Source organism: Dacryopinax primogenitus, assembly GCF_000292625.1.
Source record: "Dacryopinax primogenitus strain DJM-731 SS1 chromosome Unknown DACRYscaffold_1, whole genome shotgun sequence".
Taxonomy (NCBI): Eukaryota; Fungi; Basidiomycota; class Dacrymycetes; order Dacrymycetales; family Dacrymycetaceae; genus Dacryopinax; species Dacryopinax primogenitus.
In genome coordinates, this window is record NW_024467198.1 from 109066 (window position 1) to 131130 (window position 22065).

Genomic DNA, 22065 nt, shown 5'->3' on the forward strand with positions numbered 1-22065 from the left:
TCAGGTCTACTCCACTTCCTTGTTGCCTGCTTAGACTCTTGGCACTCTTAGGTGAGCAGACTTAGTCAGCCTGTGTTGCCCTAACACTATGATGTGGAGCATCAGTGTGTCCTGGGCAACATGTGTGGCAAACAGTTTGCTGAAGCATTGTGCAATGGCTGTGAGTATCTCACAGAAGCCTCCCTCCTCTTCTTCTCCTGACTCTGCAACTATTGCCATTACCAGATTGCCTGCTGTTCCAGCAGCTGGTGTGGCATTCACTGCCATGTGAGGAACAGTCAGGTGTGGCGCATCGTTGCTGGATGGGTGCTCATCACCATGTTCTTTGGCATTCCCCTAGGCAAGTTCTTCTGTGAATATTTTTGTCCTATCATTTCTATTCTCAGGCTCTGATCTTAGGCAGAGGGTGACAAGTTCAACATTCTTGGATTCATTATGGCTGCCATAAGCTGGATTGTTGGGTTGGTTAGGGGGAACAGTGAGATGGACAATGGAGCAGGCACAGTCAGTGGCACACCTCTGGTCATTCCGGTGGATGTGTGAAGGTTTGTTATGCCATGTAGTTCTCTGCTTTTGCCCCCCCTTGTTTTTTCCATGCTTGCATGGAACAATGACAATTGTCAGTTTTGGCGAATCGGCCCACAAATGGCTTAACTCACCTATGCTGGGGTTGAACGGTGCTGCAAATGCAATGTGCTCACTAGAGCTTGACAGTATTTCATTTGCAGTTGCCAGATTTGGATAGTACTGACAATGGACAATGATATGCTTATGTGAGTGCCCCAGCTGTGAGACCACAAGGAGCACAGGTGTTTCAGGTGCAAGAAGTGTTCCTATTTTTCGGGCAGGTGACGGATGCCCGAGTATGGATCCGTTCCATGTCTCACCTGCATCAATTTTTACCTCGTAGCCCTGGATAACCCGTGCTGATCCCCCTTTTCAGGCTTCTCGATGCATGACACTGGGCTGTCCCTTCGTCCCTACGGGGCATCCTACACTGGAATTAATCAGCCGAGGACTGCCATGGCGTCAATCATCAGTTCATTTCATGTTACCCTGGCTGTGGTCATCAATACCGCCGGCTTGCCGGCATTTATTCGCAAATGGTTACCAACGGACGAGCAGGCTCGGCGCTCGTAGTCAAGCGCTCGCTCTGCGCCATGATCCCTTATCCTCTCTAACACGCCCTTTGGCTCTTTCTCTTTCTCTCTCTCTCTATTTAGGTGCTGGTCACTACGTCGCCTGGAGTGACCACTGCTATACCCCGCACAAACCATCCAACGCCATCGTCCCGTCTATCACCCATCGACCAGTATCTAGAAATCGACAAAAATGCCCTCCAAGTCCGGCCGGCTGTCAACGATGGGTCATCTGCAGCAGATGTTCCCCCCATCGCCCTCCTTCTCCCCCGCCCGGGACATTCCCCCTCTCCCGGGCATTCGTGCCCTCATCACAGGCGGCACATCCGGTATTGGGCTCTCCACAGCCCGCTCCCTCCTTGCCGCCGGCGCACATGTCTGCCTCATGGCCCGTTCGAGCGGGAAGGGCGAACGTGTCCTACGCGAGCTCAGCGCCGAGGGATACTCCCAGCGCGTAACGTTCATTCCCCTCGACCTGGGAGACCTCGCCTCCGTTCGGCGAGCCGCTACTGCCTACATCGAGGCTAACGACCGCCTCCATCTATTGATCAACAACGCCGCTATCCTACTTCCCGGCTCTGGCAGCATGGAAGTTTCGGCACAGGGCCACGATGCACAGTTCGCTACGAACGCACTGGGTCATTGGCATTTGACAATGCTCCTCCTCCCTCTGTTGAGGGAGACAGTGTGCTTGTTGCCCATCGTCCCCAGCCCGGCGAGCAGCGTCGACTCACTTCCCTCCCTCGCCCGGACCGTCGGTTCGCACGCGTCTAGCTCCAGCGGGAGGTCCTCAACAGCAGCAGACGGCCAACCACACGCGCAGCCCGTCCCTGTGCAAACGCAAGAAGAACAAGAGCTGGCAGCCATGACCCGTATCGGCGTGCGCGTGCTCACACTCTCCTCCAACGCGCACCATTTTGCACCAGCATCGACGCTCAACTGGTGGGCTATACAGCCGTCCGTACCGCGTGACGTGCGTGATACAGTGCGCAAGCGAGCGGGAGGTTGGGGACTCTACGCGGGGAGTAAGATGGTGCGTCCCACTGTTTACCTGTAATAGAGCTTGGCTAATGCGGAGGACAGGCGAACGTGATCATATCGAACTACCTCGCACGGACATTAGGCCCCTCTACGGGGATCGTATTCGCCGCCATCCATCCGGGAGGGATCAAGACCGACCTCTCGCGCTCTGCCCCCAAATGGCAGAACGTACTCACCGTGCGTCCCTGTCCTGCTTGGCTAATCGTATCAGATCACTGACTCCCATGATGCAGAACTGGATGCTCTACCCTGCTGAGTACGGCGCCCTCACAACCCTATGGGCCGCGACCTGCGAAAACGCTCGCCATCTTAACGGAGGGTACTGTATCCCCTGGGCACGGCTCGGTGCTGCTAGGGGAGATACGCAGGACTGGGCGGTGCAAGACCGGCTGGCGGGATTGTTGGAGGAGATGCGGGTGGGGTTCTAGGAGGGAGGCATTGTGCGGGCATAGTGCCGAGGGAAGAGAAAGGACTCTATAGTATCATCACAAGGACTTTGTTTGTTTTTTAAGCTATTGTACACAAGTTGCGAACAAATGGTCGTTAGAATCAACCGCCCGTATGGGATGGAGCGTTACGGACCTGGAGTTGGAGTATTACTTCTTGGAAACTCTAACCTTATTTCTTTTACCAGTGCATAAGAGCCCAGCGAGTTTCATTAAGGGAAAGGAAGTCATAACTCTTCAATTTGGGACAGTGGAAGAGGGTGTGACCACCGTACCCAAATGTTGAGCAAGAGAAATACATATGTCTAGGAAAATTCACTTATGTACCTTATCCCGACTAGCGCAATTGGCCAGAGCGTCAGACTTTTAAGCTTTGTCCCGGGAGCAATCTGAAGGTTGTGGGTTCGACCCCCACGTCGGGAGGTTTATTTTCGACACAAAACTAGTGGGCCTGCCGCAATTTTGCTCCGATACTACCCACGGCATGGTCCAAACGACGTACTCTCTATCGTGTGCCCTGAGCCGTTGGAGAAGGCCTGATGAGGCCCGGGCCCTGAGCTGTTGGAGAGTGGACGCGGTGTTCGTCTGTTGTCGAATGGTGTCGACGCTACTCATAGCCGACTTGACGATCTATTCCATTATTTTCGCCGGCTGTAATCCCGAATTGCCTTAATTCGTTGGGACTGTCCCCACCCAGCCCTGTGAGATTCACCTTTTTTCTGAAAAAAAGCTTGAGGGCGGCGAATCGGGGGCGACGAATCGGGAATGAGAAATTATAGATTGAGCTCTCCATCAGCTAGTTATTTTACACTTCCTCCCTTCCCAATACATGAATGTATGCAACATAACCAGTCCCTCAGGTCAGCTTCCCTACCCCCACGCCCCCATTGCTATTGCCATTGCCATTCCCAGGCCCAGGCCCATGTCCGTTCCCCCTCACCACCCCTGTAAGTCCCAAGCCCAACGTACGCTCTTCCCCCAAGGCGAATCCCGTCCTACTCGGCGTACCCATACCGGCCGCATTCCCAGTCCCGGTTCCCCCAGTTCCTCCAGTTCCCGTAATCGTCCCCGACGCCGAGGCCGGTGTGCCCCCCACCCCTCCAGCCACAGGAGCGCGACCCTGCTCATTCGAGCTCCTCGGACTGGCTACATTCACCAACGGGCTCCCAAACGGTGCCGGAGTGACCGTTCCCTCGTCCGAGTAGCTCTTAAAGGTCATTATCACCCCACAAAATGCGAGCACCCCCAGTCCCACCACGGCGGAGACGAAGGATCTCGAGATCCACGAGCTGGGGGCAGTGAGGTATTCGGGTGGGACGATGGGATCGGACGTCCATGTGTATGCTAGGATGGTGGCGATGAAGAAGATTAGAGACCAGGCGAGGAAGACGGCTGGGATGGCGAGGAAGATCCAGACGTTCCAGATTGGGTTGGTTTGGGATGCTTGGGCGGCCTGGGGTGCATCCGTCAGGTGAGCTGTATTAGGTTACATTAAGGTGAGACGCACCTGGGCCCAGCGAGCAGCTTTGGACATGGGACGCATCGTCGAGAAGCGGATGATGTACATGCACCCGAATATGAGGCTCATGAGCGCACAGACGAGGCTCAATAGCCCACAAGTATGCGTCACCGGTTCGTTCGACACTTCGATCTGGAACAGAGTTAGGATCGCCCTACCCCAATAGGTCAGAAAGGACGAACAGGCACAGGCATAAGCACGGACGTGAGTAAGAGGGCGCTAACAAGGTTGAGAGTCTTCCATTCCTTGATCACGTGGTCTATGAACTCCTCCCAAGAGAGCTTGAATTCCTTCAGCGGCTGGGAACCGGGTTCACCAGCCTCGAGATCGTATTCCCACTCGGGGGAATGCAGGCAGCGGATGATCTGCTCCATCTCCTTTTTTGTTAGGTCGGCTTCGGTGAATAAGCGGCCGACGCGGGAGAAGTAGAGCGCGGGAAGGCGCAGGAGGAAGGTGATGTATGCTTGTTTGAGGAGGAAGCCGATGTATGCTGTTGTGAGGTTTGTGGTGGGCGGGAGAGGAGCTGGATGCCGTTCGGGGGAGACGAGCCCGTGTAGGTGGGGCAGAGGCGAGAAGTGCCAGTGGAATGGATCGTGATCGTGTGCGTTGTAAAGCTCTTTTGGGTCGCGCCTTGAGCGCATCCACCGACGAAGGGGGGAAGCGGTGCGCGGTGGGGGGGTGCGTGGTGGGGGAGGGCGTGGTGGAGGGCTGAGTGATACTGGGACAAGAGAGGAGCGAATACGTGCTGCCTGAAGGGGGGTCATAGGGAATGGGTCAGACCGATCTGAGGCTCTCGAGGTGCTGGAGTACAGTCCTACACCAAGGTGAACAACACTCTTTCTCAGCAGGATATGACTCACGGGCAAGCAACCCCGCACGGACGTTCTCGTCCCCCTCGAAACTGACTTTCTTCGGCCCCGTTTCTCCTGTAGCCAGCCGATCCCCAATACTGGGAAATCCTGCTCCAATTCCAGGACTCCTCGGCATCCTCCCTCTCGTCGGCACAACATCTCGTTCTGGAAGCTCATGTGTCTCTTCCCTCGGTTCTGGGGGCCGGCGACCAGGCTCGGACTGCCGTCGCGCACGGCGCTGGAGGGAGATGACAGTACGTACGATAGTGCGGAATCGGTCGAGGTGTTCCACGACAGTGTGCACATCGTAGGGTTCATGCTGATCGGCCGAGTCTGAGCGTGCTACCAGGACGTTAGCAGGAGTAGCAAAGGAGGGGAAGGGACGTACAGCGTAGATGGGAAAGACCGATCACGTCGTCCGCGCTTGGAGAACGCGGGAAGGGGATCGTACCGTGCGTACTCTGTGTGGCAGGGCTCGCTTCAGGATCCTCAGCAGCTGCAGGATGGTCCATCTCCAAGCGGTAATCGGAATTCTTTGAACAGGTATGATTATGAATGTATGAGAAAAGCAGAACAGAGCGGAATGGTTGATAGCTTATTCAGAGCGCCGACCTCAGCTGGTAGTTTTAAAGGAGATAGAATAGGAGCAAGCGCCTACGTGACTTTGGCCCAGATGACTTTGGGCCGGAACACGCGACACGACGCCCACGTCCGGAGAGCCGGGTAGGCTGACGAGGGATATACAGGAGAACGGGGATGGACCGGGAGTGATCAGAACGGGGATGGGTGGTATGTATTGAACAGGTATTGCCGGGATGGTATTGGGAGAGAAGGAGGATGAGAGAGGGATATAATGTATGCGCTGTGCGAGTTTGTCGTTTGAGTTACTATGGACGATGACCCCTCAGCAGTGCCAAGCGCGTCATTACCGCGTGTTATTATACTTGATCGGACAAACAAGTTACAGCCTTTCTGCCGCTATATATTCAGCACTTTATTCAGCACTTCTGCACAGGAGCCACCTCCTATAGCACGTATTTGTATTTGACCATACACTCCCCTTATTACTCAAAAAGGAGAACATCAATTCCCGAATCCACGTGTAGACCCTAGATAGACCCTAACCACACCCTATCATCCGCAGGGCCGGCGGTGATCTGACTTCCGGCTGCTGACTCGTCGCTTCTAGCTACTTCACCACTTGGGTGGACACGTCATAGGAGGAAGCGTTGTAACCGCATATTACCAACATTCCATTCTACAGAAACGTACAGGCAGAGCAAGCTCCTCATCACAGGAGGTGGAGCACAGGACGGATAAGTACACAAGACAGTTCTTACCAAAAAAACAGAAACAAGAGGGTGAGATCGAGACGAGACAAGACGAGAGATGCGCGCGCGCACATGCGTGTGTTGTATGATGCTTTTCCAGTTCGGTGCGGCGCGGATATGGTTGTTGATGTTGATGTACAGATGCTGGTCATTTCCCGACACAGAATGCGCTCTTCCGGGGTGGCGGCTGGCCACAAGCAGGCTGTGCGCTCGCGCTCACTCATCATACTCCCCATTAACCTCGGCTACGAACGCTCTCACAAACCACACGAGCCCCTGGACAACCGGATCCCGGTCCCATTCGCCCCTGGCACGATATATCCTGTCCAGGCCTAGCGCGCGCAGCTGCTCCAGCTCTTCGACGTTGAGGTCTACTGTGCTGTGTACGAGCTGGTCTTGGAGGGCAGAGAGGAGGCCGGGGTCGAGCGTGAAGACTGGGGGTGGGAGGGCCGGAGAGGGGGACCGTGCCGGCTCTGCGGGTATGGGGGAGCTCGCTACCGCCGCGCTGAAGACCGTGTTGACAGGCTCGTCCACAAAGTGGGCATGCGCGTCGTTGGGAGGGGCAGGGATCAGACCATGTGGACCGAAGACATCCCCGGATGGGGAAGGCGACTTGATCGGCGGGATCGCCCCCGAAGGCATGGCATGCGCGATCAGGGGTAGAGAAGCCGGATCTGCAGGCGGACCCGAAAAGACATCCTCCAGCATCGGGGTTGGCATGGTGATCGGCGCATTGTAATCCACCTGCATCTCTTCTGGAGCAGAAACATATTCCAAAGGATGAAGGATCTTAACACGTTTTCGGCCCCTCTCTTCTTCGCCAGACTGGGTATCAGACTTCTCGGCCGAGCTACCCCGTTTCCGCTTGTTCTTCTCGAATGCCGCGAGGTCTGTCATGCCGAACTCAGGCGCGAGACCGTTCACCCTGGCACTTGTCCTCGTAGCGCCGTTCAGGGGCCGCTTATTCTTCTTGTCCTTTTCTGCACGTTCGGCAGCTTCCTTCTCGGCAACTTCTGCCAATCTGTGCTTCTCGCGCGCAGCCATCCGGTGACATTCGGTCAGGAACATGTCGTCACAGTATTGGCCCATCAGTGCTTTGGCAGTGAGCGTCATCTCGCGTGCCTTCTCGAGCCTGTCTTTGTCCCGTGCTCCGTAGTACTGGTCAGCTAGCTCCGCATTATACAGAACACGGTCGATGTCCAGAAGGAAGTCTGCCGGTGTCAAGTATGCATTATGGAAGACCTTTTCGTGCATGACCTCTCCGCTGACGTCGAGATACCGCAGCTCCCGCTGAGGGCGCTCTGGAGGCGGAGGAGTTGAGGGTTGAGTGACCGGTTGCGCCGGAAGGGCTTCAGCAGGCGGCGGAGATGATGGTGCATGTGCTGCATCGCCATTGACCAAGATTTGTGGCGGCACAGTCTCAACTTCAACTGGAACACCATTCTCCTGAATGGATCCATCGGTCAATAGAAGGGGATCTTGTGACGGTGGCTGGACGGGTGAGGATGGCGGCTGTGGCTCCGGCTGCGGTTGTAGCTCCGGCTCCGGCTCCGGCACGATCACCGGCTCTGGGTGTGGCTCAGGAACCGAGAGCTCCTCAAAGTAGAGTGGCGATAAGCCGTATTCGTCCTATTACAATCAATTAGGTACGAGAAGACGATCAATCGTCTAGACGACTCACAACAACACTCTTCCAAAATCGTCGGTATTTGCGTTTGAGATCGTTCAATACGGTGCTGAGTTTCCATCGAAGCAGATCCCTAGTCCTCTGGTCGTTCGCTCGTTGGGCGGCGAGCTCCGCAGCGGTAGGCTGCCTTGGCGGCAGAGGCGGAGCAATGGGCAACTCCTCAAGAACGCGCTTCTTCTTGGGCACTGCATCACCGAACTTGTCAGGAGGAGTCATGATCGTCTTGACGAGATCAGCGAAGAAGGCAGCGCGCTGCTGTTCGGTCGGCTTGTCAAGACGAATGCGGTTATCAATGGCGACACCGAACCAGGATCGGACGTCGGGTGGGATGTCCCTTAAGGGTCCTTCTACGATTGCCAATAGCAGCACGGGATCGGACGGCGACAGGCCATCGAGGCAGGATTTGAGGGTAGCGCGAGTTGTAGGGGTAACAGCATTGGCCCATTCGGTTAGGCCCGGGATATAAAGGATCGACGGTTTATGTCGTTTTGCCTCAGTGAACAACTGAGCAACAGCGGCCTCAGGGGTCTGGTGACAACAGTCAGCAGGGTCCACTTCCAATACATTCCAGAACGCACTCTAGACGAATCGCTCATGAGTGTTCCGAGATCCAAACTCTGAACGTTGTAGCCTTCTAAGTAATGCAGAGCGGCGGCAGCAATGAAATTTTGTCCCATGCCAGGTGGGCCATGGATGATGATCCTAGGGCGATACACGCGCAGAGATTCCATCGCTGTAACGTGTCAATTGAATGCGTATAAGAAGCAAACAGAAGGCACACCTTTGAGTTTCAAGGCAGAAGCAAAACCACCCTCCTCTTCCTCCCACTCTGCCTCCTCTAGGGTCGTTTTCTCCTTCGTTGGCGGCAAAGCGCGATCAAGGCAAGCCTTCGTTCTTTCCACTGCATCCTCAAGTAAAGCCTTCAACTGGTCTGGAAGGGACACAGCAGCAGAACTGGTCGAGCGTTCTGAAGAAGGAACGATTACTGGAACGAACGGTGAGTTGAAGCCATACTAGGGAACCGGAGGGAACGACGTACACTTCATGGCGGTCGTGAAATCCCGAGCGCCGATGATGACGTTATCCGGCTTCACCTGCAAGCGTTCCTTAGACTTGTAGATTTGGGGATACGTGCGCTGGATGGCGTTCATGGCGGCCTCCGTGCACAGTGCCCTGAGATCAGCACCGCCATATCCCTTCGTCAGCTCTGCGAGCTGTTCTGTCAACTCTGGCCCGAGAGGAGGTTGCCACTTGTTCGTGTGGATCTCGAGAATCTTCCTGCGCGCCTCCAACGTCGGAAGGGGGAAGTAAAACTCGCGATCGAATCGGCCAGGTCGACGGAGGGCGGGATCAATCGCATCTGGCCTATTGGTCGCACCGATGACAACGACTTGCCCACGTGAATCCATTCCGTCCATAAGGGAAAGGAGAGTGGAGACAATAGAAGCGTGTATTTGATCTTGTCGAGAGCTGCGGACAGGTGCAAGACCGTCGATTTCATCGAAAAAGATGATGGAGGGCTGGCATGCGCGCGCTTCCTCGAAAAGAGCACGCAGTTGCCGTTCTGCTTCGCCCACCCACTTGCTCAAGCAATCCGCGCCTTTTCGCATGAAGAATGCTGCCGAAGTATTGATAACATCTCCAAATGATCATGTAGGGGACGCACCGATCTTTTGTGTACCCGTGGAGCAGCTAGCAGCTAATGCCCGTGCAACGAGCGTCTTGCCGGTACCGGGCGGGCCGTAGAAGAGGACACCCTTAGGTGGGGTGATGTTCTTGTGCTCAAACATTTCGGGATACTGCAAGGGGAGGAACACCATATCTTTCAGGCGTTGGATGTCTGCAACAGATCGTCAGATCGTTACATGGTAACCAACCGGTAACGTACGATTGTCCAGTCCACCAACTTGCTCGAATGACACGCTGAGGTCTACCCCAAGAGGGTCGGCGTCAGATGTGCCATCTTGACCTCCAATCTTGCCCAGATTACTAGGCGTGCCGGCAAGCCCCCCACCGCCTACTGCCGCGCCATCGGCGAACATGCTCCCTCCGACAACACCACCTGCACCAGCGCCAGTTAAACCGGCACCGGCGCCAGTGCCAAACATTCCGCGCTTTGCGGGGGTATTGCCAACATCATCGTCCGAGTCTGGCTCCGGTTCGCCCAGAAGACGGCTGAGGTCTTTCCCCGTGATGCTCCAGTTCATCTTGGGTGCCTTCTTCGCCTTCTTTGCCGCCTTCTCCGCTGCTGCCTCCTTTCTCTGGCGCTCGATTTCCTCGTTCGTGAGCAGTGCGGGTAGTGTATAGTTCGGTTTATTCCTTCGCTCTCGGAATGAGTACTGCTTGGGTTCGACCTCCGCAGGTTCGGTGTCTTCCATTTCCTCCTCTACCTCCTCTTCAACTTCCTGCTCCATCTCCATCTCTTCGCTTCCGCCTTGGAGAATGTCCGACTCGTTTGAATCCCCGCTGGTTCCGCCTTCAGGGTCGAAGTCGTCCGATCCAGACGCGCGGCGTGAATTGCGCGTCGAGCGCGGTTTGGTGTGTCCGCGCTTCGTCAGCAGCTGTTCGAGCGCTGATCGCCGCTTCTTTTGCGGTGGCGTATTACCATGCCTCTGATCTCGTGTAGAGGATCGTAGTGACCTCCGCCTGCCATAATCGTCGTCCCCGTCTTGCTGTTCCTCATTCTCTTCTACGATGAAGTCGCCACTGTTACGCTTGCTGGGCCTGTTGCCATTGACGCCACCGTGGTGCGACCTGCGATGAGAGCGATGCACAGGTTCGTCGTCGATAGACTCATCCTCCTCTGCATACGTCGCTGGACGTGTCGTTCGTCGCCCGTGCATTGACACGGTTGTTGTATGCTCTACGCCTTTCATTTCGTCGCGGTGGTGGTCAAAGTACAGGGAACGGATAATCAGCGGAAGCAATTCTAGAGGGCACATTTAATCCCGCCGGGTGGCTGTACGTTGATTATGACAATTAGACTCAGACGCAGTAGACTCTCTCAAATGGACGTCGACATTGTGTGCACAAACATCGCATATGATGATACACGAATCATTCATGACTGTAAGTATAATGTTTAATTGGTTGCAGGGCTGAGATATGGACACTCTATTCCTAGGAGTGTAGCCCGACAAGTGGAGAAAATCCGCTCAATCGTCCTCAACCCTACTCACGCGCAACAGGAGTCCGTCATACCCTTTGTTCCTCACGCGCTGCACAAGAGTGCGGACGCGTTGGATGTCAGATCCGTCCGTGAGAGGAGCGAATGCGAAGGAGCTAATTATTACAGACATGGCAGCCTGTTCTAGGTCAGCTGGGGTCGACATTCGGCTGGCCAGCGCGTACCTTGAATTCAGCCACAGCTGCGCCACAAATATGATCAGCCTGTGTCTACGAGATATTCAATCGTTGTGGCTTACCGAAGTTCTTTCCAATGCAGTTCCTGTTCATGGTGATGATGAGTCTAAGCAGGGAGGAGCAGAAGCGTATCACCGCACCTAGGGCCATCGATAAAGGTCAGCAAATGGTGGAAACCCTGAATCTCTGTCACTTTCTTCGGAAGCTCATTTTCCAACCATCTTTCGGGCTTGAACTCATGGCTATCGGGTCCCCAAAATGCGCTGGACTTGTTCATAGCCTCGATAGGAATGATCAAACCCATGCCGGCGGAAACCTCAATATGATCAACAGTCTTCCCGTTTGCCAGTTTAATAGGGCGCTGGAGTGGAATTGAGTCGTCTTTCATGGTCTTTCAAGCATGTCAGTCACATCACGCGAAGTATCCTCTAGCTCAACCTACTACGCGGTGGTTCTCCACGACGGCTGGATGAGTCCTCAATGTTTCCTGGACGACGGCGTTCAAGTAGGGCATCTGCGTGGCCAGCTGTTCGTGAGTCGCAGCAGGGAACCTCATGATTTCTTCTCTCAATTTGTTCTGAACCCGAGGATTTATCGAGAGCTCGTGCAGACACCACTTGTAAAAGGTGAGCCTTAGCATGAATCCGAGTGCAGTCTGCACTGACCGCCATGGTAGCTGCAAATACCTCAGATCAGCCTCGGAACCCCCAAAAAAACATTCACAAATATGCTTACTTGATGTGGTCTCGAATCCAGCAAGTAACAACGTGTTGATCTATGAGTCATCAGACACTTCTTGTTGCTACTGCTAACAACGGCCAACGACGCACCTGGGCAATAACCTCGTCCTCGCTCAAGTTGCGGTTCTCTGCCTTGACTGGATTGATTTTAGTTGCTGATGACCAGCATGCTGTCGAGGTACTCACTAATGGAAGCAACAAGCGAACGACGGTCATCAGACACCTCACTCGACATGGTCTTTCGCTCCTTCGTCACGGATTTTGCCACGTCCTGCATCAGAAAATGAAGGTTGTCCATAGCCTTGTTCCGTGCAAGCGGGAGCGACGCAACAATGGGGAAAGCCTGAACCAAGGCGAGGACAATGGCCGAAGCGAGATTTCCGCTGGTTGATCCCAAGGAAGTGAAAGCCGTGCCAATCGTCGACACCTCATCATTGATGCAATCAAAGTCATGGGAAAAGCCGGCTTCTCCGATGGATTCCTAATCAATAGGGTGAGTGGCTTCCTGGTACATGATCTGTTGCGTACAAATGAGATTGCATTCATCCTGGTTTACATTCAGCCTCTGCAGCACGGAAAAAATAAACTTGGTCTTACCAGTGCTCAATGTCGAGGACAATTTCTTTGTCCTTGCTGTCTGCCATTTTGGCTAGCCATTGCTCTCTCACCTGATAACTGGTGAGAACAAGTGGCTAAGCAGTCATGGTCTTGACAAACTTTGTGCGTCGCGTCTGTGAAGATAGTGGTGAAGAACCGGATGGAGGCGATCGTGAAACCAGGACTCATTGCCTTACGGTGCCTGAGCAGAATAAGAGGCTTTACCTAAAAACCTCTTATTGTGGCCTTACCTCTTGTGGTCATCTCCTGATAACACACTCGTGGTGAGAATAATTGACATTAATGGCTTGAAAACACTTGCCTTCTACGGTCAGAATTCCACCGCCAAGCTATGCCAATTCTTCAGTCAAGAGTGTCAAGGGACATGACACTGCTTACCATGCGCCGTATCGACCTGCGATTACCTTCATGGCGGACAAAGTTATAGGCGTTGGTGTTAAGGATATATCCGATGGCACGAGAATCCATGATCACCGTACGTTCGGCCTTCACACGCCTTAGACAGATGACAAGGAAGATGATAAGGACTTACCCCGGCAGCCGTGGGGATACGATAGACATCGCCATATTGCTTCTGCCAGTCCTCGAAATAATCACCACTGGTTCCACTGATGAGCATCCGATTGTAACCCCAGAGCCAATTAGGGCGCTTTGGTCCAGAGAGAATGGTCACTTTAGAGCGGAGGAAGAGTCTCCTGATCATGGCAAAGACCAGGCTAGCGCAGACTGAGACGGCAACCACATCGAAAACACTGTACGGGTGAAGGAGTTCCATGGTATGCTCAAGGTCGAACCAACTCTCAAGCTCAGACAAGGTGGCAGTCGAGACCTATATACCAGCAATGTACCCGGTGGTTGCCGCCGCTTACGCTCAAACGCGCTAGTCACAATGAACAGCTAAATGTAGTTCAAGTTCTCAAAACGTAGTGGTTTTGCTGTCCCGAGTTGCATCCTTCCTAGCTGCCTGAGTTCCGACAAACAAGACCTCGTGCAGGGTTGGGGTACGCGCGCTTCCGCGGGGCCCGGCCGGACGAGTACAACATTCCATCCAATAGCCAGCTCTATGTGACAATCCCTCGTCTCCCAGCCGATGGATGGTCATGTTGACATGGCAAAACCGTGTCGCTCATTTTGTTACATGGAAATTGATACGTCCGAGGGCGGTCATATGTATCTCCGCGAGAGACGGTGGGAAGCCGCCGCTCAGATAGGGCGTTGACAGCGAGACATGGACATAAGACATTCCGGTGCATCTCGACGTTGTCCGTTGATAGTATGGATGACAGTGCAGATTTCATGTCATAATGGCGGCGAGGTTATACATGTCTGCGCGGTAGAAGCCTCCCTCCCCCCCCCCCATGGAGCGGTCGGGATGGGGCAGTCCATGGGAGGACAGAACTCTGGGACGAAGCATCAGATTGTCTCGTGCCGTCGGCATTCGGATTACCCCTCAACTAGTTACGTTGGCCGCGATAAAAGAAGAAATCTTCGCGTTGGAGAATTGAAAGGAAGATTCAAAGAAGGAAAGAAATTCAGGGACCTTTACGCAATTTTCGCTTATCAAATCATTATCACCATTTAGTAATTGACCACAAGATTCTTTCATGATCCGGTTCATCTGAATAACCAAACGTCGTTCTCTCCACCTTCGAATCTTCATGCACTGCTCCAATACCCCTGTGCAAAGCCACCAAATGAAGCTGAACATATATTTCTCAAGTCATCGATCATCCCAGTCGGTGAATCTGTGATACCCGATTCAAAAGCAGTATAGAGTCTATCCACAAATTCCATTGTCAAACAGGCCTTTCGACCGCAAAAGGTGCAGCCCCCCGCAGTAGAAAAGATCCCACCGGATTCTCGGCCCGTGTCCAGCGTGATATGTACGTGGTGTTGGAAGGATGGCAACTCTGGCCGAATACAGTGCGGAAGCCAGGTTAGCGGACAACTTCCAACAAGGTCAGGTCGAGGATCGCAACTTTCCACATCCTGCCTGCATTCTGCTGGGTTACCTTGACGGCGTATTCTGGAATCAGGATCGGCCGACCACACATGGTTCTTTCCTGAACCCACGGCAGGGAGCCATGGGGCACGACGTACTAGTCCCCAACCTGTCCGAAAACACACCACCATCGCCGCGATATAGATGCGCCATCCCCTCACAGAATCGGCAAGGATGAATAATAGCCCTCGTATAGACGGGTACGATGTATATCCATCTAGAGCTTAGATGGAGTACAGGACAACATACGCATTATGTCATTCACCCGTAATTGCTGAACACCGCATTGATCGCAAGCAAGAAACACCAACACCGACTATTGACCGATTGCTCACCGTCAGGAAAGGAGCATACCTTTCGGGGGATCACCGCTCGCACGATAACCGGGCACAGTTCACCCCAATCGCTCATATGTTCCCTGCCGTGCCCATGCCCCTGTCTTCCTCGTCACACTCCGCTAGTTTCCCACCCCAAACGGTCGGTACGAATACAGGATCCGACGGTTGTGCGAGCGGGCAGTCAAGACAGCACATGATAGGCCGTCATCGAACAACCGTTTCTCTGGGTCGGAGACGCCTGCGTCACGTCCTTCCCACCCGCCCGCGCGCCTGAAGGAGGAAAGAGACATCTGTACTTATACCGGAAGGGGAGAGGAGGCGAGCTTGTTGTTGCTATCCGGAGTCGACCGGATGCGAGGAATACTTGTCAACCTTGTTTGAGAAAAAGCGACCCATGACAGACCACTGAAAAGGAACGGCTCATTTCCTTCATGGTTGAATTCTTTCAATATTGGAATGTGCGTCTATTTCTGACCGATATAGTATTTACATGTCCTGACACCTTGTATAGCAACATATAATCCTTTATGACCGTCAATAAATGGATCGTTTGAGTGAGGAATGAAGCATGGCGAACCTATTCCTAGATGTGCACGCCAGGTGGGCGGCATTTCGTTCATTCCGTTTCAACCCGGCTAATGCGCAACAGAAGCCCATCGTGCCCCTTGCTCTTCGCCCGCTGCACAAGAGTAAGGACGCGCCGGACGTCAGATCCGTCCGTGAGAGGAGCAAATGAGAAGTGGCGAATCAGTACCGACATCACGGCCTGTTTCCACGTCAGCATCGGAATCATGGCATCGTTCTTCCCAAGGTTACCTTGAATTCGGCCACTGCTGTTAGACAGACATGGTCAGATCCCTGGATCAGAATGCTCGTCGAACAAAACGCTTACCAAAGTTCTTGCCGATGCAGTTCCTGGTGATAAATGGGATGAGTATACACAGGGAAGGATGAACTACGGCGTACCTAGGTCCATCAATGAAGGTCAGCAAATGATGAAATCCCTGAATCTCCGTCACTTTCTTGGGCAGCTCCTCGTCCAGCCACCGCTCAGGCTTGAACTCATGACTATCCGGTCCCCAGAAGGCACTTGATTTGTTCATAGCTTCGATTGGAATGATCACGCCCATTCCGGCACGCACATCGATGTGATCGACAGATTGTCCGTTGGCCAGTTTGATCGGACGTTGGAGGGGAATCGAGTCGTCTTTCATGGCCTTCACACATATTAGTCACATGGCCCAAGATTGTTTCGGCTAATGTTACCTGACGATGATTCTCCACGACGGCCGGATGAGTCCTCAATGTCTCCTGGACGACAGCGTTCAAGTAGGGCATCTGCGTGGCCAGCTGTTCATGAGTCGCATCAGGGAACATCATGATCTCCCGTCTCAGTTTGTCTTGGACGTGGGGGTTAATCGAGAGCTCATGCAGGCACCACTGTGCAAGCGTGAGCTTCAGTACACTTTCCGGATATAACCTGAACGGACCGCCATAGTCGCTACAAAACCCCACATCAGCCTCCACCCGTGCAGGATGTAAAGGAGGCTTACTAGAAGTGGTCTCGAATCCGGCAAGTAACAACGTAGTAATCTGTGAATTATTAAGTGATGTCTCGGCACCACCGGAAAAACAGCCAACTTGCCTCAGCCATGACTTCCTCCTGGCTCAAGTTGCGATTCTCTGCCTTGACTAGATCCATGTCAAACATTGATGAGACGGGGTGTTCTGAAGGTACGAACTGATTGAAGCAACAAGCGAACGCCGTTCATCAGAGGCATCATTTCCGAGAGTCTTTCGGTCCATAGTATTTATTAGATCTCTCATCGTGTTTCGGAGATTATCAAAGGCCACGTTCCGGGCGAGCGGAAGTGATGCAATAATAGGGAATGCTTGCAACGCGACAGCAATGGCGGCAGTGAGCGTCCCATTAGTTGCTCCCAAAGAACTGAAGACTTGACCAACCACCGACACCTCGTCATTTATGCAATCAAAGTCATGAGAAAAGCCGGCCTCCCCAATGGATTCCTAAGTAATCCAGTTAGCCACTGTCCTGTGAATGCAGCTTTGCATACGAATGATATTGCGTTCATCCTGTTTCGCCTTCAGTGTTTGCAACACGACCAAGAATAATGACACATCTCACCAGTGTTCGACGTCCAGCACAATGTCATTCCCTTTGCTGTCTGACAATTTGGATAGCCATCGTTCTTTCACCTGGTAATGAGTGAGAACACGTGGCTTAGGGTCATGTCGTCCACTTACTTTGTGTGTTGCTTCCAAGAAAATGGAGGTGAAGAACCGGATCGAAGCAATTGAGAATCCCGGGCTCATTGCTTTACGGTGCCTTAGTACAATGAGCTTTTTGTAAACCTTCTTATTGTGATATTACCTCTTGTGGTCATTCCCTGACAGCACAAATGTGGTGAACATGAAAGGGTTGTCTATGCCGATTATACTCACCTTCTACGGTCAAAATTCCACCACCGAGCTAAGCAGTCCTATTAGTCGGTGCAATGTGGAGGACCGATGCCAGAACTTACCAAACGCTTGATCGTGTTGCGCTCGCCTTCATAACGAGTGAAATTATATCCGTTTGTATTGAGAACATATGCGATGGCACGAGAATCCATGATGACCGTGCGTTCGGCCTAATCAAGCTGTTAGACATCCGACAAGGAACATCGTTGGTAAACACTCACTCCAGCAGCCGTGGGAAGACGATACACGTCTCCAAATTCTTTCTGCCAAGACTCGAAATAATCACCGCTGGTTCCGTTAATAAGCATCCGGTTGTATCCCCAGATCCAGCTGGGACGCTTTGGCCCAGAGAGAGGTGTTACTGGAGAACCCCGGAAAAAGAGCATTCTGACAAGTACAAGGCCCAGAATGGCGCAGCCTGAGGCCAGCACTACCTGAAAGGTGCTGAAGGAGTGAAGGGAAATCATGTCTTGCGCTTGGCTGAAGGAGGTGCTGAAGGAGTGAAGAGAGGGCATGTTTTGCGTTAGGCTGAAGGCAGTGGCAAGCTGGAAGGTGGTCTATATACCACTGGTGTGCCGGGCTCTGTCGCCGCTTATGCATAAGATTGTTGGTCAGAATGAATAGTATAACCTCACAAAAGATAGAGGCCTTGCTGTCTGGGTTTCCATACATAGGGTTGCATGAGTTCCAACAATGCGGAAAAGTGCGCCATGCTGGTTTTCACGAGCTGCCACTGTCCCAGAACGACGCTATCCAACTGCGCTAGTCTTTGCTTTCTCCGGGCCAATGAAGGAACACGCGGCGACCAATCAAGTTATAGTATCACATGACAATTATCTCCGAGGTTGGTCAGAGTTCCGTGAAAGACGGTGGGAAGCCACCAGGCAAGACAAGGGGCATCAGGGAGTCAAGGGCAACGATATCCTGATCCAGTTCGAGTCTGAGCATCGACAGTATATATGACAAGAGAGAGTTCAGGTCATAAAGGCTCTAACATAGATAAGTTCTTGAGGTAGAAACACTCTACTGCCATGGAGCGCTCGAGAGGGGACAGTTCGTGGGGTTGGCAGGGATTCCGCTGTAAGAATTGGATGGTGTCGTGCCGTTCGTACGCGCGTACTTCGGCCTCCAACTACACCTGAGAAGATGTGTTGCCGCAAGCAGTTGCTCTGAAATTGGAAAGATTCGGAGAGAGAGAAAAACGCACGCCCCAACGAACAGGTACCATTACGCAATATTTGCTTATCAACTATCAAAACAAATCAATTTGAAGCATGTGATTCCTTAATAATCAACTTATTTAAAGCCCAAAAGAAACTGTCTGAACGTGGAATACGGCCCTTGAACGTGAAATGCAGACCCCCTGTGAATGTGAAATGCAACAATGCAACATGAAATGTAGGTCCTCCTGTCATTCAACACCCCAGAAGTCTGAAGATCCGATCGCAAACGCCGAATATCAATGGCTCAACCGCTTCGCCGTTGTTAAGGAGCGTAGTGCAAGTGGGCGATGAGGGGTACAGTCATTTTCCGCAGTAGACTTCTGACCAATTCTCGGGCCGCTTTCGACGTGGCGCCTGTGTTCGTACCCGTACATGCCCACACCTCGGGTGGAACACGATGTAACTCATACGTGCAGCGCAGGAACCTCCACACGCAGAATGGGCAAGGACTGTGAGCTCTTCATCTCCTGCTGCTATTCCCCTCTTAGGCCGGGTTTGTCAAGTTCACTGGTTGCCTTCTATTTTCCGCAGATTCTGGGGAATGACCACTGGCGGCCGTACAGCAGTTCTCTCCTCGATCCACGGACGAAAGCCGCGGAGTGGATTCATGCTTTTCCTGGAGGAGGAAGGACAAGCCCAAACGATTGTTGGAATCCAGACCATAAAGGCGTATCAAGACTGCATCTATCTAGAGCTTTGGTCAGACGGTCTCTACAAAATACACATGATCTCCTCCACCGACAACGTCTAGCTATGAGCATTACTCATCAACCCTACGCTCGAAATGCGGTCGGACGAACGGCGGACCGCACCCATTGACCTGCCAACCACCACCGTCGCACAACAAGAACGCACGGTCACTTACTTCCACCTTCGCCGATACTCACCCACCCCTCTCCTCGCCTCACACTCCTCCGCATGTCCCTCCAAGCGGCCCAAAAGCTCAGCACGAACGCAAGGCAGCAAGCGACGGTCGTAAGTGTTAGGGAATCGACGTAGCACAGTCTCCCGTCAAAACATTGTTTATGTGGGTCGGAGACTCCCCCAGCGCGTGCAGCGAGGTGCATTAGGGAAGCAGCTGTGCTCCCTGTGGGGGAGACAGAGGCGAGCGTGCTATGGTCCGGCGTGGCGCCTACAGCCACAGGCCGCGAATGAGAATCGTAGTTTCTCCCGAAGAAGAGGTTGAACAGGTTCCCCCCAAAGAGCGGGCTCAAGGCAAGAAATCCCCAGTTCTGGGAAAAGTGGCCCATGCCAAACCATTCCAGGGAGACCATGGGCATTATTCCGAATACGCTACCGTAGGAGAGGCCGAGGAGCATGGAGGCGACCCAAAGGTGGGTGGCGTAGGATATCCGGGCGGCGACGAGTTGGGAGACGATGAAGGAGAGGGCGACGAACGAGAGTAAGTAGGAGCGTTTGGCGCCGAGATGATGTTGTGAGACGTCGGAGGATACGCCTGTTGTGAAGATATGAGGGTCAGCCCATGTGGTGTGAGGCGCGAGAAAGGTGCTTACCGATGAGGATACGCCCGAGACAGTTGAAGATGCTGACGATGGATACTTGCGCGGCCTGGAGCTTGGAGTACCCGTCCGGGTCATCGGGGTGGTTGTACCTCCACAACGCTTGAGCAACGCTACCCACGTTATTGATCCACATCAGGCCAGTGCCACTCACTACGCACCATCAACATATCAGCATCGAAGCCAAACATGTGCTTTTTGAGAGCAGAACGGAAGCAGACGTACAGCAAGAAAGGATGATGAAAAGCATCCAAAAATCCATGTTCAGCAGCAGTTCCCGTCCATGAATATCCACATCCAGAGCCATCTCCGCCGGCTTGAGGTCCACACTCCCCTGCACGGCATCGCGTCTCGAGCTCCTGCTCCTGGAGCCCCTCCCCATTCCAGGACGAGGCGGATGCAGTAACCGCCTATGTGTTTCCCCAACCGGGGACATGCTCCTCGTTGGGGAGAGTTCGAAGCTAGCGCTCCTGCCTTCTGTTCTCTCTAACAAAGCCGAAGCGCTCGTAGCGCTCGTAGGCTCTTCCAGGTCGTACACGTCGCTCAGCTCTTCCAGCTGCTCTTCGCTCGCTTCTTCCCCGTCGGAGACCATAGGTTCGAACCCTTGTTCCTCATGTCCACGCTCGTGTACGTGTTCTCGAGCATAGGGAGGCTCCTCGAGCGCCTGATGGTGAGGAGGTACGGGTTTCACCGTGAAGTAGCCTATGAGCATGCTGGTTGACGTGCCTAGGGCGAGGGTGAGGAGGAAAGCGGACGTCTCTCCTGGGAAGAGGGTCGCTGCCAGTGTGGAGAATACGAATGCAGAAAGTCCAAATCCGGAGAGAACGATCGCTGTCGCTGATGCTCTCTGTTGTCCACGTAGCCGTCATCAGCAGGCGCAGTTGGCTCAAGCAGGGAAAACGAACAGTCTTATCGTGAAAGCTTTTCGCAGTAGCGTTTACCGCACTAGTCAACCCTGCGTTCCCCCCGCCCCCCGTGCAGAACCCGAAAAGAGCAAGCATGCCCAGTTCCCACCCGCCGTGCAGGACGAGCACGCCGTCGTACGCTAGGCGGATGCCGAGGTAGCCCAGGAGAAGGAAGAGGGATGCGAGCAGGAGAGGGAGGGAGGGTCCGCGTTTGTCCACTATGTAGCCCCAGAAGGGGCCGGAGAGGTAGACGCCCACTATTGTCGTTCAGTATGTACCTGCGGAAGAGGAGATTGGACGCACAGTTGCCTGCAGCGCCGATGATGTTCAACGTCGTGGAAGACAAATGCAGGCGGTTACCCAGCTGAGGAGCATACGCTATTCACTCATCAGACCAGTTTCATATCACCCTAGATCAACTCACCAGAATACGCCTAGACATATCAGCCCCACATCCAAATATAGCACAAAAACACGCACATAATTCGTCCCCGCCCCAACAGCACTCAACACGCTACCGACAAAACTTGCCCATCTCCTCGAACTTTTCTCGAATGGTTCGCTCATTTCCGACGTTGGGGATTGAAGGGTAACGACTGGGTTGTCGCGTGTTGGGTATTGAGTGTGACGTGGCTGGCGATAAGCTTGGTGGAGTTACACGCCAGTCAGTAGTGCGGCCGTCGCCTCACACTCCCCTAGAATTCCGAATACAAAGATGGTGGCAAGAGTGAGAGTAATGACGGGCGCCCAAGAAAGAGAGCAGCAGATAAGTGAAGCAGAATTAAAAGTGTCGTGCGGCTTTGCAACGGCGCCGCTCAAACAGACAACGGCCCTCCGCATTCGGCATGTCGGGCCTGTGCG

At 53.5% G+C, this 22065-nt stretch overlaps 6 protein-coding genes and 1 non-coding gene across 7 annotated transcripts; 2 read left to right on the forward strand and 5 right to left on the reverse strand.

The window, feature by feature from the left end:
* The first annotated feature begins 1319 nt into the window (after positions 1-1319).
* Positions 1320-2709, forward strand: DACRYDRAFT_19310 (NADP-binding protein). The gene is made up of 3 exons (XM_040771448.1): positions 1320-2172; positions 2223-2357; positions 2414-2709. The coding sequence occupies exons 1-3, from the start codon at positions 1333-1335 to the stop codon at positions 2606-2608; spliced, it is 1170 nt and encodes a 389-aa protein (XP_040632856.1). The 5' UTR covers positions 1320-1332; the 3' UTR covers positions 2609-2709.
* Positions 2710-2957: 248 nt separating this feature from the next.
* On the forward strand, positions 2958-3049 carry DACRYDRAFT_t1. The gene has a single exon. It is a non-coding gene; the product is annotated as a tRNA-Lys (tRNA).
* A 407-nt stretch (positions 3050-3456) lies between these two features.
* On the reverse strand, positions 3457-4519 carry DACRYDRAFT_73183 (uncharacterized protein; the record flags this gene model as incomplete). Its single annotated transcript, XM_040775996.1, has 3 exons — positions 3457-4079; positions 4134-4299; positions 4350-4519. The coding sequence occupies 3 exons, from the start codon at positions 4517-4519 to the stop codon at positions 3483-3485; spliced, it is 933 nt and encodes a 310-aa protein (XP_040632857.1). The 3' UTR covers positions 3457-3482.
* A 2024-nt stretch (positions 4520-6543) lies between these two features.
* On the reverse strand, positions 6544-10888 carry DACRYDRAFT_112785 (AAA-domain-containing protein; the record flags this gene model as incomplete). The annotated part of the gene is made up of 7 exons (XM_040769513.1): positions 9903-10888; positions 9681-9854; positions 9054-9632; positions 8796-8999; positions 8593-8747; positions 8009-8542; positions 6544-7956 (listed from the first exon to the last, which is right to left on the reverse strand). The coding sequence occupies exons 1-7, from the start codon at positions 10855-10857 to the stop codon at positions 6544-6546; spliced, it is 4014 nt and encodes a 1337-aa protein (XP_040632858.1). The 5' UTR covers positions 10858-10888.
* Positions 10889-11169: 281 nt separating this feature from the next.
* On the reverse strand, positions 11170-13510 carry DACRYDRAFT_102925 (cytochrome P450; the record flags this gene model as incomplete). Its single annotated transcript, XM_040767686.1, has 15 exons — positions 11170-11319; positions 11366-11382; positions 11440-11462; positions 11518-11768; positions 11820-11993; positions 12043-12053; positions 12113-12152; positions 12208-12254; positions 12304-12598; positions 12646-12664; positions 12715-12785; positions 12835-12916; positions 12994-13064; positions 13114-13221; positions 13268-13510. 15 exons carry the CDS (start codon positions 13508-13510, stop codon positions 11170-11172), a joined length of 1602 nt encoding a protein of 533 aa, XP_040632859.1.
* Positions 13511-15691: 2181 nt separating this feature from the next.
* On the reverse strand, positions 15692-17942 carry DACRYDRAFT_102926 (cytochrome P450; the record flags this gene model as incomplete). Its single annotated transcript, XM_040767687.1, has 15 exons — positions 15692-15841; positions 15892-15908; positions 15968-15990; positions 16042-16292; positions 16342-16576; positions 16629-16668; positions 16717-16767; positions 16818-17103; positions 17151-17169; positions 17222-17292; positions 17341-17422; positions 17468-17483; positions 17539-17566; positions 17619-17726; positions 17778-17942. The coding sequence occupies 15 exons, from the start codon at positions 17940-17942 to the stop codon at positions 15692-15694; spliced, it is 1542 nt and encodes a 513-aa protein (XP_040632860.1).
* A 1694-nt stretch (positions 17943-19636) lies between these two features.
* Positions 19637-21771, reverse strand: DACRYDRAFT_102927 (MFS general substrate transporter; the record flags this gene model as incomplete). Its single annotated transcript, XM_040767688.1, has 7 exons — positions 19637-20235; positions 20294-20452; positions 20525-21146; positions 21205-21461; positions 21508-21582; positions 21629-21638; positions 21685-21771. 7 exons carry the CDS (start codon positions 21769-21771, stop codon positions 19637-19639), a joined length of 1809 nt encoding a protein of 602 aa, XP_040632861.1.
* Between the last annotated feature and the right edge of the window lie 294 nt (positions 21772-22065).